Raw genomic sequence first — 21,857 nt, 5'->3', positions numbered from 1 at the left:
GATCCTGTCTATGCTTTTCCATCACTATTTTACTGCTAATAGAATTATAGTCATTGGCCCCAAAGTGCTCCCCCACTGACACCTCAGTCTCTTGCCCTGCCTTATCTCCCAAGACCAGGCCAAGTTTTGCACCTTCTCTAGTAGGTACATTGACATACTGAATCAAAAAAAATTCTTGTACACCAGTCCCTAACCAACCTCCTGTCCCAGTCAGATTTGGCTATCCTGCAATTCCTCTCCATCTAAACCCTTAACACTATGGTAGTCCCAATCTATGTTTGGAAAGTCAAAATCCCCAACCTTTAAGACCACCTTATTATTCTTAGAGATAAATTAGATCCCCTAACAAATTTGTTTCTCAATTTCCCACTAACTACTGGGGGGTCTTCAGTACTGTCCCAATAAGGGAATCATCCCTTTCTTATTTCTCAGTTCCATCCAAATACCTTCCCTGGACCTATTCCCAGGAATATCCTCTCCAAGTACAGCTGTAATGTTATCCCTTATAAAGGCACCACTCCCCCTCACCTATGAACTCTGGAGCTAGGTTAGTCTACAAGTTAATAAAATACATAACATATGCGTTTGCAGGGAAGAGGTCAGATGAACTTCATCTTACATTTAATTGAAAGTGAATTTTATTAGTCCCTTGAGAATGTTGAATATTTTTCTACTATTATATCCCTTCATCCTTCCACTTTATGAGAGTACCTTATATTGGGGTGTGATTCCACTGACTTCAGTAACCCCACGATACTTTTTCAAGTAACTGTTCTTAATGAATGGGCTCAGTCGGAAGATGTAACAGACTATTTCGTTCCCCTCTGCTGGAATTCATTGAATCAGTCTGCCAGGATAACTGGCTGATATTTCTTCTCAAGGAAGTGAGAATGCTGAGGTTGAACAAAAATATGCCTGTTTATTCGTAAAGTGACAACAATCAGAGATTGTGTTTGTCTCTGTATAACACAGGGTGAGGAAAGGAAGCTGATGCTGAATGAAACCATCTATAAGCAGCAGTAATGGATTTTCATTTTTACTTTAGCAGATCATGGGGTTACGGGATAACCAAATCTGACTGGGTTAGGAGGTTGGTCAGGGACTTGTGTTGGGCACAGAATTGGGTCCAGCAGAAGGAGTTAAAAGAGGTCGTAGTTGTGAGTGTGAAATAACTTGGGGCTTCAGTTGAATATTTACTCAGGACTTCGACCACGTATTTAATAATCTACCTTTTCGTGAGTGTTTATTTAACTCCAGTAGAATTTCCCAACTTCTCCAATTTAAACTAATAATTTGGAGGGAATTTCCCAGGCAGTTCCCTTGCAGTCTGCTATGTTAGAGATTCTGCAAGGTGTGCATGTGCACATTTCCATCCACGTTGCAAAGCTAATACCTAGTGATTGGAAAATTCAGGCCATGATTTCATTTTTTGTTTTATTCTGCCAGTATAGTGGATTGGAATTGCACTTGAGTGTAACCACCTCCTATATCACTGCAATATGTCACCTGTGATACAAAATCATCAAAAGTCTTGTATGTTTATTTTGTGTTCCTTCTGGATTTACTATGATGGCTCAGAATTTATGCATGCTAGATTTTTTTTTTATTCTTGCAAAAGGAAACGGCACTAAATTACAGAAGCAGAAACCATCTAACCTACTTTTTCCTGAAGAACTTTAATTTTCATCTGAAATTAGTTATTTCATAATTCATTTGGCATTGATTGGATCTGTAAAGGGTGCTGTTCAGTCTCCTAGGTAAGAATTTCAAACACTTTTAACACAGTGAGGCAAGGGTTATTGTAAGTAGAAGATGTGCTTGGTGAAGTGCTTGCTTGCAAGTTGTAGCTACCCGTTTTAGTTTGCCATGTCATGGAATGCCTCTAATTTGTTGAATTACTTTAGGAATGCAAATATTCACTTGGAAATCTTCCAACCAGAGAATCTATACTTCAGGAAACTACTGTGGGAACAGCTGTTTGCTTAAATTTAACCAGGTTTTATAAGATTAATGGCCAGGATTTTCCCATTTAATGTTAAAGAATGGGAAATAAGTTTCATGGCATAATTTCTGCAATGGCTTGGGTTGAGTTATCTTGTGCAATCATGCAATTGTCATCTCATCATTTACACAAATAAGAGGTTGGGCATATTACCTAGCAGATCATGTAGTCATAGAATCATAGAAACGGCCCCCTTGGTCCAACTCATCCTAGATACCATAAACTGATCTAGTCTCATTTGCCAGAATTTTGTCCACATCCCTCTTAACCTTTCCTATTCATGTACCCATGCAGATGCCTTTTAAATGTCAGAAATATATCTGCCTCCAACACTTCCTCTGGGAGCTCGTTCCAGACATGCACCATCCTCTGCATGAAAATGTTGCCCCTCATGTGCAATTTTTCCTGTCTCACCTTAAACTTATGCTGTCTTGTTTTGGACTCCCCTACCCTGGGAAAAAAGACCTTGGCTATTCACCCTACCTATGCTGTTCATGATTTTAGAAACCTCTATAAGGTCACCCCTCGGCCTCCAATGCTCCAGGGAAATAAGCTCCAGTCAATTCAGCCTTTCCCAATAGACCAAACTCTCCAAAGCCAGTGTTGTGGAGGAATCACTCAATGTTCTGTAAAAATTACCAGGGGACGCAGAAAATCCCTCACGAAGTTAAACTTTAATTTGCAAAGAAAAGCTGTGACAATCAGCCAATGGCTTTCTGATTGCCCCCAATCCTTTGTCTCACTGCAATTTGTACAGTTGTTGTTCCTGCGCTTATCGGATAACATTAGCATAACCAATCATACTGGCTTGCTTTGTCTTTCTAAACTCATCATCATCTGCCACACCGGTTCCCTACATTAAACTTAACCTATCACAGTGTACTACCATTATCAGTTACTGGAGCCCTGTAACATGATCCCGGGCATGCGTTACAACACTAAATTAACTACATAATTGCCAGAGTAACTTCCATATCAGCAACATTCTTTTAAATCTTTTCTGAACCCTTGAACAACATTTTTCCGACAGCAGGGAGACCAAAATTGAACGCAGTATTCTTGAAGTTGCCTAACCAACATGTGCAGCCGCAACTGATATCCCAACTCCTATAATTAATGAATTGACCAATGAAGGCAAGCATACCAAATGCCGCCTTCACTACCCTCTACCTGCAACTCCACTTTTAAGGAACTGTGCTCTTGCACCCTTAGGTCTGTTTGTTCAGAAACAGACTACAGTCCCCCAGCATTAACTGTCTTAAGTCCTACACTGATTTGCCTTACTAAATTGCAACACCTCACATTTATCTAAATTAAACCCAATCTCCACTCCTTAGCCCCATTGGCTTATCTGATCAAGATGCCTTTGTACTCTAGGATAACTGTTTACTGTCCACTACCATCTCTAATTTTGATGTCATCTGTAAACTTACTAACCATACCCCCTATATTCACATCCAAATCATTTATATAAATGACGAAAAGCAGTGGACCCAGCACTGATCCTTGCAGCACACTGCTGGTCACAGGCTTCCAGTCCAAAAAACAGCCCTCCACCACCAACCTCTATCCCTGACTTTCCAACCAATTTTGTATCGAATTGGCTAGCTCTCCCTGGATTCTATGTGATCTAACCTTGCTAACAAGTCTACTATGCTGAACCTTGTCAAACGGCTTGCTGAAATCCATATAGGCAATGTCTTACCACTCTGCCTTCATCAGTCTTCTTTGTCACTTTGTCAAAAAACTCAATCAAGTTAGTGACTTGTGATTTCCCACTCACAAAGCCATGTTGACTATCCCTAATCAGTCCTTGCCTTTCCAAATTCATGTAAATCCTGTCCCTCAGAATGCCCTCCAACAACTTACCCACCACTGAAGTCAGGCTTACTGGTCTATAGTTCCCTTGCTTTTCCGTAACACTTTCTTAAATAATGGCACCATATTAGCCAACCTGCGGTTTGGTAAGAGAGATGAAAGTCCTTCTGGTGCTGGGATTGGACTGCTTCCAAGACTCTGGCGCTATAGTTATGACCATCTGGACAGCACTTCAAATACTTCAAGCCAGTAACTATCACTCAGGCATTGTCTTCATACTGAAGGTCCTTGCTATAATTTTGTGTGGCACTATCGTAGAACATAGAACAATACAGCGCAGAACAGGCCCTTTGGCCCTCGATGTTGCGCCGACCTGTGAACTATTCTCAGCACGTCCCCCGACATGATCCCAAAATCATCCATGTGCTTATCTAAGGATTGTTTAAATCTCCCGAATGTGGTTGAGTTAACTACATTAGCAGGTAGTGCATTCCACACCCTTACCACTCTTTGCGTAAAGAACCTGCCTCTGATATCTCTCTTAAATCTATCACCCCTCAATTTGTAGTTATGCCCCCTTGTACACGCTGAAGTAATTATAACTATGCTAAGTGGGCCAGACAGGTATGCAAGCTCAAGAGTAGATAGCGATGAGATGCTATGGGCCAACAGCAGCAACAAACTTGTATTCAAACACAACCTGCAACCTCGTGTGCTGGCAAGATGGCACTACTGACATTCGAAGAAAAACTGAATTATTTAGGATTACATTCATTGGAGTTTCAAAGAATGAGGGGGTATCTCCTGGAAACCTATAAAATTCTAACAGGACTGGACAGTGTAAATATATGAACAATGTCCTAATAACCACGGAGACCAGACTTATGTGTCACAGTCTAAAGATACAGAGTAGGCCTTCAGAAATGAGATGAGGTGAAAGTTCTTCATCCAGTGAGCCTATGGAATTCTCTACCATAGAAAGCAGTTGAAACCAAAGCATTGAATGTCTTTAAGAAGGTGTTAGATATAGTTCTGAGAGCTAAAGGGATCAAAAGGTATGGGGAAAAAGCAGGAACAGTACATTGAGTTGGTTGATCAGCCATGATCACAATGAATGTCAGAGCAAGTTAAAAGGTCCAAATGGCCTACTCGTGTTCTTATTTTTTATGTTTCTATATCTCCCACTTTACATTACTGTCAAGCTAAAGAGTCAACTCTGGTTCATTGAGGAGCACCGGAGCACATCCCAGGAGCTGCACAAGGCATATGTGCTGAGCAACAAAACAGGACTTCTTGCATGCCAAACAGCACAAACAGTAGGTGGTAGACAGAGCTAAGTGATTCTACAACCAACTGATCAGATCTTAGTGAATTGAATTGAATTGAATTTATTGTTATGTGTACCAAGGCACAGTGAAAAGCTTTGTCTTGCCAGCAATACGGGCAGATCATAGAGTTAAGTAGCATAGATAATAAATAATAGATTAACAGCAGCAAAAACAAAAACACAGGTACAGGCGAATGTTAAGAGTTTGAGTCCATTCAGTATTCTAACAACAGTAGGGTAGAAACTGTTGCAAAACCGGCTGGTGCGTGTGCTCAGGCTTCTGTATGTACTCCCCAACGGTAGAGGTTGTAGAACATTGCCAGGGTGGGATGAATCTTTAAGAATGCTGGTGGCCTTTCCTTGACAGCGGACCTGGTAGATGGATTCTATAGGTGGGAGGTTGGCCTTTTTGATTTTCTGGGCCGAGTTCACCACCCTCAGTGACCGTCTCCAATTTTGAATGGTACAGTTGCCATACCTGGTAGTGATACATCCAGGAGAAAGTGAGGACAGCAGATGCTGGGGATCAAAGCTTAAAAATGTGTTGCTGGAAAAGCGTAGCAGGTCAGGCAGCATCAAAGGAGAAGGAGAATCGACGCTTCGGGCATAAGCAGTGATACATTTTTAAGCAGTGATACATCCAGACAGAATGCTCTCAGTGGCGCACCTATAAAAGTTAGCAAGCGTATTCACCGTCATGCCCAATTTCCTCAGCTGCCTGAAGAAGAAGAGACATTGTTGGGCCTTTGTAACCAGTGCGTCCATATGAAGAGTCCAAGAAAGCTTGTTGTGGATGACCACTCCCAGGAGCTGCAAGTTCTGCAATCCTGCCAAATTCTGTCATGAACAGTGGATAATTAAACAACTTGCCAGAGGAGAGGTTCTTAATTTTTAATGATGGAAGTACATCAGTGCAAAAGATAAAGCTAATAGATTTCCAATTGTTTTCAGCCACATGTGCTGAATGGATGATCTACCTCGTCTTCCACCAGAGGTTGCCAACACCAGATGCCACTCTTCATTAATTCAATTCACTTCGTTTGATTCCAAGAAACAGTTCAACATACTGGATACTACAAAGCCTATGGGCGCTGACAACAATTCAGCAATAGTACAGAAGATTTGTATTCTAGAACTTACTATGCCCCAAGCCAGATGTTCCAGTTCAACTACCGTCCTGACATCTATTCAACAAAATAAAATTTCCCCAGTATATCCCGTACACAGAATGTAGGAAATCCAATCCAGCCAATTATTGTCCTATCAGTTTACTCTCAATATCAGTAAGGTAAGGGAAGATGTTATTGACAGTGCAATCAAGCAGCATTTGCTTAGAATAGCTTTCTCATAGGTGCTTAGTTTGTGTTCAGCCAGGACAACTCAGCTCCTGACTTCATTACAGTCTGGGTTGAAACATGGACTAAAGGATTGAATTCCAGAGGTGACATGAGAGTCAACACTTTTGACCTAAAAGTCAAATGTAATTAAGTGTGGTATCAAGAAGTTCTGGCAAAGTTAGAGACAATGGAAACAATTGGAGAAAGTTCTGGTTATACCGACCACAAGGGAAGATAGTTGTTATTGGATGTAAGTCATCTCCGCTTCATGACAGCACTGAACAAGTTCCTCAGGATAGTGTCAAAAACCGAACCAACTTCTACTGCTTCATCAATGGCTTTCCCACTTTATAAGGTCAGAAGGTGGAATGTTTGCTGATGATTGAACACTTTTCACTGTATTTTTTGGAAAAATACACATGACAATAAATTACGATTCTGTTCTACTCTCAGATTGGACAATGGTCACTAACATTGCGAGTCTTCAGAAGCAGTCCATGTCCAATTGCAGCAAGACCTGGACAATATCTGGGTTTGGGTGACAGTGGCAAGTAAAATTCATGCCATACAACTGCCAAGCAGTGAACGTCTTGATTAGGAGACCATTTAACCACCAACCCTTAAAAATCAATCCTATTACCATTGCTGAACTCCCCCACTATCAACATCCCGGGATCATCGTTGACCAGAAACTGAACTGAACTAGCTATATAAGTACTGTAGCTACAAGAGTTGATCAGAGGCTCAGAGTCCTACAGCAAGCAATTCACCTCCTGACTTTTCAAAACCTATCCAGCACCGACAGGGCATAAGTCAGGAGTGTGGTGGAATACTCACAATTTGCCTGCGTGAGTGCAGCTCTAATTGTGTTTAAAAAATAGGACGCCATCCAGGAGAAAGCAGCCCGCTTTAATGGTACCACACTCATACGTATTCAATGTTTCCACAGCCACCATTTGGTAGCAGCAGAGTGACCCATCTCCAGGATGCACTGCAGAAATTCACCAAGGCTTCTGAGGTAGCACCTTTCAAACCGACAATATTAACTGTCTAGAAAGACAAGGGCAGCAGATACATTGGAACGCCATGACTTGCAAGTTTCCCTCCAGGCTACTCACCATCCTGAGTGAGTATCATTGCTACTTTTGTCCGGAGGGAGGGAACTTCCTTCAAAATGGTATTATGGCTTTAACTGTACTAAATGGACTTCAGCAGTTCAAGAAGGCAACTTACCACCATCTTCTCAAGGCCAATAGGATTGCGCAGTGAATGCGATCAGCCAATGATGACTAATCCCATGAATGAATTTTTATAAATGTTGCTCACCTCTAAACCAGATGGCATAGAAAAAAAAACTCATTCTCCCCTTCATGAAGAAAGATTTTCAGGCACTGATAGACAAGGATGTGGAATTAGGTTTACTTCACTTATTGCCTGTGTGTAATTTAAGAGCCTGTAATAATCCAGAGAAGTTAAGCCTGTTTCTGGACAGGAGGGTCTGAGCATACTGTGCCTTATAGGCCCACAAGCACTAGGAGATACAAGTCTTACAAGTCAACAATGTCAACCACAAGAAGCTATCTCTACACCGCTTTTGAAATGTGGGGGAAGTCATAGATGTAGGAAAAAATAGTAATTAGAAGAGCAGATCAGAGACAAATACCTCACGTCCTGGCTTCCCAAAGGCTGTCAACAACAAGTGAGTCGGATAATGGAATACTCTCCATTACCCAGATGAATGCCACTCCAACAATACTCAAGATGTTTGACACCATCTGGGACAAAGCAGTCCACTTGATAGGCACCACATTCATAATCTTTCAGTCCCTCCACCACTGATGCTCAGTAGCTGCAATGTGTACTATTTACAAGGTACACTACAAAAATTTTCAAAAGCTCCTTCGATAGCACTTTAAATCTCATAACCACTACCATCGAGAAGGACAAGGGCAGCACACACATGGAAAAACCACCACCCTCAAGTTCTTTCAAAGCCATTCACCATTCTGACTTGGAAATATAACCATGATGTAGAGGTCCTGGTATTGGACTGGGGTGGACAAAGTTGAAAATCAAATGACACCAGGCTATAGTCCAACAATTTTATTTGAAATTACAAGCTTTCAGAGTGCTGCTCTTTTATCAGGTAGCTAGTGGGGTAGGATACATCGGACACAGAATTTATAGTAAAAGATCAAAGTGTCATACAACTGATGTGAAGTATTAGACAAACCTTGATGGCTGTTAAGTCTTTAATCACTTAGAAAGGGAATGCAAGTTTCAATTGATTAATATGTAAATATTAATCTGAATATGTAAATATTAATCTGAATATGTAAATATTAATCTTGTGAAGGAGCAGCACTCTGAAAGCTTGTATTTTCAATGAAACTTTTGGAGTATAACCTCATGTCGTGTGATTTTCAGCTTTGGAAATATAACACCATTCGCTAAGTGTCACTGGGTCAAAATCCTGGAAGTCCCTCTCTAACAGCATTGTGTGTCTACCTACAGTAGAAGGATTGCAGCAGTTCCAGAAGGCAGTTCACCAAGGGAAGCTAGGGATGGACAACTAACAATGCTTGCCAAACCATGATGCCCACCTCCCATGAATGAATAAAAATATGTACTGATGACACATAGATGATTATATGTACCACATTATTGCAAATAAACCATCACTTCTGAGAACATATTTTCACTTGCTCTGTTATAATGTCTTCTTTAGTATTACTTTCATTGTAGAACTTGGTTAAGTCACATCTATATAAGTGATGTGAGCCTCTCATACATCCTAGTGATGTACGACATTGCAATTGTTAAGCATTGTTCATCTTTCATAAGCAACCAGGCCAGATAGCGTCATACATTAGGGATCATTGTTTCTTAACTTTGAGGACTGCAGTCAAGTCTTTACATGCTAACGTGAAGGGCACTGAGGCTAAACACACTGACCAGAAATTGTGCCAGGTTCTGACTTGCCCATATCCTTTGACACTTACACTTATCGTTGAGTGGGAGTATGGAATCAGTGATGATTCCACACATCTCAGTAGATAAATGTTGTTGCTTGAGCACCTTGAAATCCAAGACTGGAAGACGTTCAATTGGCAGATTGCATGTTCTCTGTTCCTCATACATTGTGGAACAGGAACATACAGAATGGCAGTACTTATCCACATTTACTTGAAGGTAACAGGATAAATTGATAAGTGGTGCTGGAAGAGCACAGCAGTTCAGGCAGCATCCGAGGAGCAGTAAAATCAACGTTTCAGGCAAAAGCCCTTCATCAGGAATAAAGGCAGAGAGCCTGAAGCGTGGAGAGATAAATGAGAGGAGAGTGGGGGTGGGGAGAAAGTAGCACAGAATACAATAGGTGAGTGGGGGAAGGGACGAAGGTGATAGGTCAGGGAGGAGGATGGAGTGGATAGATGGAAAAGACGATAGGCAGGGAGGACAAGTCATGGGGACAGTGCTGAGCTGGAAGGTTGGAACTGGGGTGAGGTGGGGGAAGGGGAAATGACGAAACTGTTGAAGTCCACATTGATGCCCTGGGGTTGAAGTGTTCTGAGGCGGAAGATGAAGCGTTCTTGCTCCAGGCGTCTGGTGATGAGGGAGCAGCGGTGAAGGAGGCCCAGGACCTCCATGTCCTCGGCAGAGTGGGAGGGGGAGTTGAAATGTTGGGCCACAGGGCGGTGTGGTTGATTGGTGCGGGTGTCCCGGAGATGTTCCCTAAAGCGCTCTGCTAGGAGACGTCCAGTCTCCCCAATGTACAGGAGACTGCATCGGGAGCAACGGATACAATAAATGATATTAGGGGATGTGCAAGTAAAACTTTGATGGATGTGGAAGGCTCCTTTAGGGCCTTGGATGGAGATGAGGAAGGAGGTGTGGGCGCAGGTTTTGCAGTTCCTGCGGTGGCAGGGGAAGGTGCCAGGATGGGAGGGTGGGTTGTAGGGCGGGCGTGGACCTGACCAGGTAGTCACGGAGGGAACGGTCTTTGCGGAAGGCGGAAAGGGGTGGGGAGAGAAATATATCCCTGGTGGTGGGGTCTTTTTGGAGGTGGCAGAAATGTCGGCGGATGATTTGGTTTATGCGAAGGTTGGTAGGGTGGAAGGTAAGCACCAGGGGCGTTCTGTCCTTGTTACGGTTGGAGGGGTGGGGTCTGAGGGTGGAGGTGCGGGATGTGGACGAGATGCGTTGGAGGGCATCTTTAACCACTTGGGAAGGGAAATTGCAGTCTCTAAAGAAGGAGCCAATCTGGTGTGTTCTGTGGTGGAACTGGTCCTCCTGGGAGCAGATACGGCAGAGGAATTGGGAATACGGGATGGCAGTTTTGCAAGAGGTAGGGTGGGAAGAGGTGTAATCCAGGTAGCTGTGGGAGTCGGTGGGTTTGTAAAAAATGTCAGTATCAAGTCGGTCGTCATTAATGGAGATGGAGAGGTCCAGGAAGGGGAGGGAGGTGTCAGAGATTTTCCAGGTAAATTTAAGGTCAGGGTGGAATGTGTTGGTGAAGTTGATGCATTTCATAACCTCCTCGCGGGAGCACGAGGTGGCGTCAATGCAGTCATCAATGTAGCAGAGGAAGAGGTGGGAGTGGTGCCAGTGTAATTACAGAAGATTGACTGTTCTACGTAGCCAACAAAGAGACAGGCATAGCTGGGGCCCATATGTGTGCCCATGGCTACCCCTTTGGTCTGGAGGAAGTGGGAGGATTCAAAGGAGAAATTGTTAAGGGTGAGGACCAGTTCAGCCAAACGAATGAGAGTGTCGGTGGAATGGTACTGTTGGGGACGTTGGTAGAGGAAAAAATGGAGGGCTTGGAGGCCCTGGTCATGGCGGATGGAGGTGTAGAGGGATTGGATATCCATGGTGAAGATGAGGCGTTGGGGCTGGAGAAATGGAAGTCTTGGAGGAGGTGGCGGGCGTGGGTGGTGTCTCGAACGTATGTGGGGAGTTCCTGGACTAGGGAGGATAGGACAGTGTCGAGGTAGGTAGAAATGAGTTCAGTGGGGCAGGAGCATGCTGAGACAATGGGTCAGCCAGGGTGGTCAGGCTTGTGGATCTTGGGAAGGAGGTAGAACCGGGCAGTGCGGGGTTCCCGGACTATGAGGTTGGAAGCTGTGGGTGGGAGATCTCCTGAGGTGATGAGGTTCTGTATGATCTGGGAGATGATGGTTTGGTGATGGGGGGTGGGGTCATGGTCGAGGGGGTGGTAGGAAGAGGTGTCCTCAAGTTGGCGTTTGGCTTCAGTGGTGTAGAGGTCAGTGCGCCAGACTACCACTGCACCCCCTTTATCCGCTGGCTTAATGGTGAGGTTGGGATTGGAGGGCTGCGCATTGTGAGGGTGAGAGGTTGGAGTAGCGGAGGGGGGTAGACAGGTTGAGGCGGTTAATGTCCCAGCGACAGTTGGAAATGAAGAGGCCGAGGGCAGGTAATAGGCCAGCACGGGGTGTCCAGGTGGATGCAGTGTGTTGGAGGTGGGCGAAGGGGTCCTCGGAAGGTGGGCGGGAGTCCTGATTGTGAAAGTAAGCTCGGAGGCGGAGGTGCGGAAGAAGTGTTCGGCGTCACGGCATGTATTAAATTTATTGATGCGTGGACGGAGGGGGATGAAGGTGAGTCCTTTGCTGAGGACTGATCGTTCGTCCTCAGTGAGTGGGAGGTCTGGAGGGATGGTGAAAACTCGGCAGGGCCGGGAGCTGGGATCTGGTGTGGGTGTGGAGCTGGGAATGGAGGTGGAGCCGGTAACTGGAGTGGGTGTGATGGTGGGGGGAATGGGGGTGGAGTCATGAGCAGGGGTGGTGTTCCCCTCAGGGTTTTGGGGGCTAGGAATGGTGACAGTGGGATCTGTGGGGGGCGTGTCAGCAGAATGCAAGTGATTGGCGTCCTGTTCGGGTCCAAACTCTGCCGGCCACTCCCACAACCACTTGGAACTGTGAGGGGCGGAAGTGGTTGTGCATCACATGTGACATCACTTCCGCCCCTCACATCATCGCTGATGTCACACACTCAGTGACTTCTGCCACCCCTACTGCCATGTTTGCCACCACTTCTGCCCCCACCAACGCCACTCACATGTATTCTGCTGACACGCCCCCCACAGACCCCACTGTCACTATCCCCACACCCCAGAACCCTGAGGGGAACACCACCCCTGCTCATGACTCCACCCCCATTCCCCCCACCATCACACCCACTCCAGTTACAGGTTCCTCCCCCACTCCCAGCTCCACACCCACACCAGATCCCAGCTCCCGGCCCTGCCGAGTTTTCACCATCCCTCCAGACCTCCCCCTCACTGAGGACGAATGATCAGTCCTCAGCAAAGGACTCACTTTCATCCCCCTCTGTCCACGCATCAATGAATTTAATACACAACGTGACGTCGAACACTTCTTCCGCCGTCTCCAAGCTTACTTTCACAATCAGGACTCCCGCCCACCTTCCGAGGACCCCTTCGCCCACCTCCAACACACTGCATCTACCTGGACATCCCACGCTGGCCTATTACCTGCCCTCGACTTCTTCATTTCCAACTGCCGCCGGGACATTAACCGCCTCAACCTGTCTACTCCCCTCCCCCACTCCAACCTCTCACCCTCACAATGCACAGCCCTCCAATCCTTCTGCTCCAATCCCGACCTCACCATCAAGCCAGCGGATAAAGGGGGCGCAGTGGTAGTCTGGCGCACTGACCTCTACACCGCTGAAGCCAAACGCCAACTCAAGGACACCTCTTCCTACCACCCTTTCGACCGTGACCCCACCCCCCATCACCAAACCATCATCTCCCAGACCATACAGAACCTCATCACCTCAGGAGATCTCCCACCCACAGATTCCAACCTCATACTCCGGGAACCCTGCACTGCCCGGTTCTACCTCCTTCCCAAGATCCACAAGCCTGACCACCCTGGCCGACCCATTGTCTTAGCATGCTGCTGCCCCACTGAACTCATTTCTACCTACCTCGACACTGTCCTATTCCCCCTTAGTCCAGGAACTCTCCACATACGTTCGAGACACCACCCACACCCTCCACCTCCTCTAAGACTTCTGTTTCTCCGGTGCCCAACACCCCATCTTCACCATGGATATCCAATCCCTCTACACCTCCATCCGCCATGACCAGGGCATCCAAGCTCTCCATTTTTTCCTTACCCAAAGTCCCCAACAGTACCATTCCACCGACACTCTCACTCGTTTGGCCGAACTGGTCCTCACCCTTAACAATTTCTCCTTTGAATCCTCCCACTTCCTCCAGACCAAAGGGGTAGCCATGGGCACACGTATGGGCCCCAGCTATGCCTGTCTCTTTGTTGGCTACATAGAACAGTCGATCTATGAACAGTCCACCCTCAGACCCCACCCCTCCAACCGTAACAAGGACAGAACACCCCTGGTGCTTACCTTCCACCCTACCAACCTTCGCATAAACCAAATCATCCGCCGACATTTCTGCCACCTCCAAAAAGACTCCACCACCATGGATATATTTCTCTCCCCACCCCTTTCCGCCTTCCGCAAAGACCGTTCCCTCCGTGACTACCTGGTCAGGTCCACGCCCGCCCTACAACCCACCCTCCCATCCTGGCACCTTCCCCTGCCACCGCAGGAACTGCAAAACCTGCGCCCACACCTCCTCCCTCACCTCCATCCAAGGCCCTAAAGGAGCCTTCCACATCCATCAAAGTTTTACTTGCACATCCCCTAATATCATTTATTGTATCCATTGCTCCCGATGCGGTCTCCTGTACATTGGGGAGACTGGACGCCTCCTAGCAGAGTGCTTTAGGGAACATCTCCGGGACACCCGCACCAATCAACCACACCGCCCTGTGGCCCAACATTTCAACTCCCCCTCCCACTCTGCCGCGGACATGGAGGTCCTGGGCCTCCTTCACTGCCACTCCCTCACCACCAGACACCTGGAGGGAGAACGCCTCATCTTCTGCCTCAGAACACTTCAACCCCAGGGCATCAATGTGGACTTCAACAGTTTCCTTATTTCCCCTTCCCCCACCTCACCCTAGTTCCAACCTTCCAGCTCAGCACTGTCCCCATGACTTGTCCTACCTGCCTATCTTCTTTTCCACCTATCCACTCCACCCTCCTCCCTGACCTATCATCTTCATCCCTTCCCTCACTCACCCATTGTACTCTATGCTACTTTCTCCCCGCTCCCACCCTCCTCTAGCTTATCTCTCCACACTTCAGGCTCTCTGCCTTTATTCCTGATGAAGAGCCTTTGCCCAAAACATCGATTTTACTGCTCATCGGATGCAGCCTGAACTGTTGTGCTCTTCCAGCACCACGAATCCAGAATCTGGTTTCCAGCGTCTGCTGTCATTGTTTTTACCCAGGATAACTTGATAAGGCTATCCTAAAAGCTTGTATGACCCTTAGTTTTAGTCATTGAGGCACAGATCATCCAATAAAATTAGTCAGAGATGTCAATTAGTTGTTTTAATTAAAACGTTTGAGGGGCAACCTGATTGGACAGCGTACTTCTGTAGTTCCATTGCGATTTATAACAATTGAAAACTTTAATCCTATTTGTCCTGTTTGGATTCAAAATGAAAAGTATGCACTTCTAATTTTTTTTCAGGACCCAAACTTGCCATCTAATTTTAGCTTTGCATGGTTTTCTAAATTTATTATTATAAAACTTTGTACTGATAATGAAAGTGATAACTAATTACAGTCTCTTTTACAAGCAGCCTTTTTCAAATGTATAATCTCATGTAACCATTATTGTTCCCACAGCATACTTAAAGGCTCCACAGCAAATTGCAAATTGCCAGTATTACTCTGGACTATTGCCTCATCATTGCTATATACAATAACTATCTTGGATACCAGTCTAATACAACAGAGGTGTTAGACTTGAAAATGGAAATGTAATCTAAAGTGATGCAGTGCTACAGAAGGTGACTTTGGGTGATTGAATGGAAAAGAGTAGTGTATATCAAACTTAGTTACATCAGGACAATTTAGAAGCAATTGAATTCACTTTAGTGTATGATTAGAGTTTATTTTCTTCGGTTGCCATTTAAAACAAAATGCCTTTCAATACATTTTAAACTTGCAAATAATGCTTTTTTTTTCAAATTAGTTAATTTATATGGCAAGATTAAAACAATTCTATGACTTTTGCACGCTGAAGCATTGAATATAAATACAAAAACTATTATTTAAAATCAATCATTTGATAAGTTTGGTCAAATGTTCATTTTTTAAAGTATGAAAGTATATATTGCAAATTTAAGGTAACGTAGGAAAAATATATCAATTGTTTCAACTTCCATTGAGCATCAGCACATGCACTGATTCTTTTTTAAGATTTACAGTTTTCAGAGTATTGAAAGTACTCTTCATTTCCAGATTTTTATTTTTTGCATGTACATTTACCCTTGCAGATGTGTCTTTTTAGCAGCTCATAAGTCAATCACTTTGAAAATTGCCCTAAATATCTAAAATAAATCTAAAATGTTAAAGACTTCGATTTCACTTCTTTAAATTATCCTGCATTGTTCTATGGAAAGTCCTCCATCTAACTACATTCAAAATCTGAAATAGTAACTTCAAAACTTGACACTGTATGGAATGCCATTGAGGAAGGTCTAATACCTCTTTAAATTGACAGGTTGTGACAAAACTGCATTCATATAACTTGAATAAATCCTTTGTCTACCTTAACATGCATTTCGGCTTGTCTAGACAATGACACATTGAGGTTTTCATTAGCTTTAAACAGGTGTGACTTTCTTTGCGGAAGATACCTTTCTTGCATTGCACTGAAGGCAAATAAATCACTGAAGCCCAGAAAGGGCATGGGTCTCCTTCAGTTTGTAGTGATGAGTTGAAAGACTCATTAATCAAAGAAAAAGTCACAGGTGTGATGGCTTTTCCAGAAACTGCCAACAAACTGTGAAAGTCACAACTAACAAACTGAATTGTCAATGAGGTAAAAACAGTGACTGTCGATGCTGGAAACCAGATTCTGGATTAGTGGTGCTGGAAGAGCACAGCAGTTCAGGCAGCATCCAAGGAGCAGCAAAATTGATGTTTCGGGCAAAAGCCCTTCATTATTCCTGATGAAGGGCTTTTGCCCGAAACGTCGATTTCGCTGCTCTTTGGATGCTGCCTGAATTGTCAATGAGTCAGACCATAAACAAATTATAACTGAGATACCATATAAATAAAAATATTTACTTAATTTTTTACAAAGTACATAATTTTTATGTTGGTATTAAGTTGTTACACGTTAAGAAAAACGTGTTATTTGAACTTATTTGTCATTGTTTGAACTGATTCAAAGGGGAGCAATTTTAAGCCTGAAGTTTTATCTCAGTTGATTAAATGGTTGGTTTAACAGTAACATATCTGTGACATCTCACTAAATGGTAAAAGTCTAGCTATTTATTTAATACTGCCTAGAAAAGTTGTAATGTGTTCATTCATTAGTCTCACTTGTCACTTCGGCAGTTTACCATTTTTTATTTTCAAGGTTTGTATCGGGAATATTTTGCTCGGAAAGACGTGTGCTTATAGTTTGTGGCTCGCATGAAAAAATGGTGGTCAGTACTTTACATTCCCAAGTCTCGATTATGCTGTTGGCATGAAATATGAGTTGAGAACCTACATATAACCCACAGCAAGATCTCAAAAGCAATGTTGGAGGAGGTGGCATCCAATTGGGTGACTATCTCCAGGAGCCGCATTCAATTAAGGGCAGATGGCAGGTTTTTGAGGTTGGCTTAGCATTAGGAGGTCATTCTGCACTGCATGATTGAAAGCCCCAGTGTAAGAGGGGCACTGCCAATGTCGGTTGGCTAACAAGGAGTGCCTCAAAATGAGGTGTCTTCTGAAGAATTTTCAAAGTTTAAAAAGTAAGCTGATACTAGACGTTGGCCTGTGTTCACTGGCCGTCTTGGGCCTTAATGGGAGCCCCTCTCCCTACCCATACTGTCTGGAATTTTCTGATGCACCCTATTACATGAATAATATCATGGATTGAATTGATTACCTGCTTCTGGTAGCAGATAATTGTCATCCCCTCATCCCATCTGCATTCACTCCTTCTTGTGCCATCTATTTTCTTGCTGCCTCCCACAAAATATCATCGCATGATAGTTGACGAGCTCATTTGACTAGTAGTTGGAAATTAAGCTCTCTTCTGAAGAAGCTACCACCTCTAAGTGTTGTCAGACAACCATAGGGCTAACGGTTCTCGGCAGTGGTGACATGGGGAGTAGTGCCTTGCTGGAACCACTTGCAGTCTGCCACTCACTCTGAGGACCCATGAAACCAGATTAAAAAGTGTGTGGGAGGTTTTGCCAGGATGAGTGCAAAAAGTAATAGGATCAAGGAACTGTGTTTGAGAGATATGGAGTTTTAGTGAGGTTCAGGGTGTCTAAACAGGAGGGAAATCACCTGCTTTTCTTCCCCCTCACCCCCACCCCACCCCACCCCAACCCACCCCACCCCAAAGCCTACTAAAAGCCTGTTGCTTTACCTGGTGGTTTCACGAGGTTACCTGGGTATTAATTGCTATAAAAGGACCTCAGTTGGCCAATGGGCAGGTGTGTTGCTCGATGCTTTCTTCTAAGCTGACAAAATGCCAGTGGAGGTGGGTAAACTAAGACACTCTTCTGCCGTTAATAGATCCCAATCTTACACCCTTTCCCTTCCTGTCCCACCCTGCCAGCCCAAGGAGTCAGGGAATATTAACTTCCACTTGTGGACTCATTCTTAGTTTCAGTGTTGGATTATGAGGATTACATTGTTCCACCTTACAGAATAATTGACCTGTTTAGCCAATTAAAGAAGCACACCGTGGCTTTTTTTTTCTATAACTGTACTTCTTGATGTCACTTGATGCATAGCATGTGATAAGTTGTTCACTCCTCATCAACATACGTAAGAGCTATGGGACTGAGATAATTTTGTTGCTCTTTACGTCTATAGAAGGGATTCCTGGGCAGCCTGATCTTATCAAGGGACCAGGAAGAAATTTCAAATGAAAAATCTTGGTACAGCATTAGACTCAGGTTTTATTCTTTCAGCAGTAGTACTTTCTAAACAGAATTCAAGTTCCTTTTGTAGAACATAGAACATAGAACAATACAGCACAGAACAGGCCCTTCGGCCCACGATGTTGTGCCGAACTTCTATCCTAGATTAAGCACCCATCCATGTACCTATCCAAATGCCGCTTAAAGGTCACCAATGATTCTGACTCTACCACTCCCACGGGCAGCGCATTCCATGCCCCCACCACTCTCTGGGTAAAGAACCCATCCCTGACATCTCCCCTATACCTTCCACCCTTCACCTTAAATTTATGTCCCCTTGTAACACTCTGTTGTACCCGGGGAAAAAGTTTCTGACTGTCTACTCTATCTATTCCTCTGATCATCTTATAAACCTCTATCAAGTCACCCCTCATCCTTCGCCGTTCCAACGAGAAAAGGCCGAGAACTCTCAACCTATCCTCGTACGACCTATTCTCCATTCCAGGCAACATCCTGGTAAATCTTCTCTGCACCCTCTCCAAAGCTTCTACATCTTTCCTAAAGTGAGGCGACCAGAACTGCACACAGTACTCCAAATGTGGCCTAACCAAAGTCCTGTACAGCTGCAACATCACTTCACGACTCTTGAATTCAATCCCTCTGCTAATGAACGATAATACACCATAGGCCTTCTTACAAACTCTATCCACCTGAGTGGCAACTTTCAAAGATCTATGTACATCGACCCCAAGATCCCTCTGTTCCTCCACCTGACTAAGAACCCTACCATTAACCCTGTATTCCGCATTCTTATTTGTTCTTCCAAAATGGACAACCTCACACTTGGCAGGGTTGAACTCCATCTGCCACTCCTCAGCCCCGCTCTGCATCATATCTAAGTCCCTTTGCAAACGACAAATGCCCTCCTCACTGTCCACAACTCCACCTATCTTCGTATCATCTGCAAATTTACTGACCCACCCTTCGACTCCCTCATCCAAGTCATTAATAAAAATTACAAACAGCAGAGGACCCAGAACTGATCCCTGCGGAACTCCACTTGTAACTGGGCTCCAGGCTGAATATTTACCATCTACCACCACTCTCTGACTTCGACCGGTTGGCCAGTTTTCTATCCAATTGGCCAAATTTCCCACTATCCCATGCCTCCTGACTTTCCGCATAAGCCTACCATGGGGAACCTTATCAAATGTGTGTTAAAGAGTTCCTCGGAAAGGCCAGTATTAACACTTTTTTTTTACTTTTGGGCACATTCTGGCTCTATTGTAAAGTGGAAAGGATAAAAGCTATCGTCTATTCATCTTGATTTTGAATGAAAACTTAAGTTCTATTGATTAATTCTAATTGTTTAGAATACAAAGCCAATGCTCATTGTTGAATTGTTGACAGTTAAGGTTGAGCAAAAGATCTGTTTATAGGCTGTAAAATTATTAAACATTGTTTATACAAACCACTTATCGAGAATTCAGTCGTGGAGATGTCCCCCCTCCAGTACTTTGACAAAGTATTTCCAATCTCAACAGTGTGCCTTTTCCCTCAGTCGGATTTCTAGGATCTGTATACTTTTTAGATCGTTCCTGAAAAAGAGTTTATTTCAAGCATTTGTGATGGTAAGAATCTTAGAATAAGCCATAATGTCCAGTCAGTGAGCAAACAGTATATTTAAATTAATAGTAGAGTTTGAATGCAGTTTTTACCATTTCCATAGTAACAACCAAGTCTGTTCCTAAATGTTACTATAATTTTGTTGCCCATTTTCTTGAAAGATGGGGGTTTGCCTTTAAAATTCAGACAAGGTCATTTTTTACCTTTGAATGGCTTTTAATTTTTTAAATTTATCAGGCATTCTTTTCTCCGTGAAATTCTTGAGTGAATTGATCCAGATGTCCAAGAAAGATATCATTATCAATAGTACTCGAGTCAAAGTGAGATATGTAAGTCATTCTAACATACAACAAATGGGTTGTTTGAAGACCATTGATGTCTGAACTAACGAAAGTCAAAACATTAACTCTGTTCCTTTCTCTTCCGATGCTGCCAGACTTGCTGAATTATTTCAGCTTTCTCTGTGTTTGTTAATTTATTTAGATGCTTAAAAGCCTGCTGCTAAATTATTGAATTGACGTACACATTCCTATAAAAATGAACACATTTCTGTCCAAACAAAACATACTGATTCTGGGCAGTGAGAGATCACATACTTCCTCTTGTGACAGTGCAAATCTTATATGGGGCCTACTTCAAAACTACTAAATAGGAGGTAATCACCCTGTGCCTGTTGTTGAAACCAGTGAAATTTGCTGTCCTCCGACATACACACATAAATACACATGCACACACACTTAATTCATTTCAACTTTTGAGTAGAAACTTGGTTAACTTCTATATTTCAGGCCATTTTATTACTCTTTTATGGCATTCAGTTTTTGGATAATACATTTCTGTGTGAGAGGTTTTCGAGTAGACATTGTTATGGATTACTCTTGGGATTAATGTGAAGAATGCCCATATACAATACCCCCTTTAGGATGATCATTTACAAATCCGAGGCATCAAACTGAAGTTAAAGGAAGTTTTTGAAAATAATTTAGAAATGAGCAAGTAGAAATTGCACCTGCCCCAGTCAGGGTTTCCCAGCAGGTGAATGCAAAAATTTTCTTTGAGAAAATAAAACATATCCTGTGCTCCCATGATTACAGATGTCACAACAGCTTCATTCTAGTGCTTTTCTAATCTTCCGAGAACATGCTTCAGCACCATTTCTGACAAGGTAACTAACCTTCAATTTTAACATTTAAGCAAGCTGCTCAGCTTGAGTATGCAGATGGAACTTGAAGGAAAAAAATCTGTTGAACCTCTTGATTCTGTTATGCCAAGAAGGTTCAGTGCCACTATAGATATCTTTTTATCCATCTTTTTTGGGAAATGAAAATGTGTTCCTGTACACAGTTATACCTCTAAATGGTATATTGTTTGTGTGTCATAATATTGTAGAAGCTAACTGCCCACATTTTGCCACTGTAGTACACCATGCTTTTGGGAGCAATGACCTATTGTTGCTCCTATTTCCCGTGTTCCAATCGCAAAATGTTGGACGTTGCATGCATGTTTAGGCTGCAATTTCTTTCCTGCCTGCAAAGTTGCTAGAAGTTCAAGCTGATAATGTCAGAGCAAGGGCAGTGGGCAGATGGAATGGTGGTGCATCTTATGGACTAGGCCAGACCCCCTCAAAGCATTTCAAGAAAGTAGCCCAGACCCTAACATTGCTAGTTGATTTAAGCAGTGTAAAGTGGATATTCCAGAAGTGATGCAGCTGGACAGACCACTTAGTTTTA

At 43.7% G+C, this 21,857-nt stretch overlaps 1 protein-coding gene across 13 annotated transcripts in view; it reads left to right on the top strand.

Annotated features, from left to right (window-relative positions):
- kiaa0825 (KIAA0825 ortholog) overlaps positions 1–21,857 on the top strand; it is a 432,289-nt gene that overhangs the window by 232,830 nt on the left and 177,602 nt on the right. Inside the window, exon 20 of one of the 13 annotated variants that reach the window (XM_072583006.1) lies at positions 7,434–8,668. The exons of the other annotated variants lie outside the window; for them this stretch is intronic. Coding sequence (XP_072439107.1) covers positions 7,434–7,458 — 25 coding nt within the window. The 3' untranslated portion in view covers positions 7,459–8,668. Of the gene's footprint in view, positions 1–7,433; positions 8,669–21,857 lie in introns of those variants that run through there. 13 annotated transcript variants of the gene reach the window in all.

Source organism: Chiloscyllium punctatum, chromosome 2 (genome assembly GCF_047496795.1).
Source record: "Chiloscyllium punctatum isolate Juve2018m chromosome 2, sChiPun1.3, whole genome shotgun sequence".
In the NCBI taxonomy this organism is placed as follows: Eukaryota; Metazoa; Chordata; class Chondrichthyes; order Orectolobiformes; family Hemiscylliidae; genus Chiloscyllium; species Chiloscyllium punctatum.
Note: the sequence above shows the minus strand (reverse complement) of the source record. Positions and strands in the feature narration are given on the sequence as shown.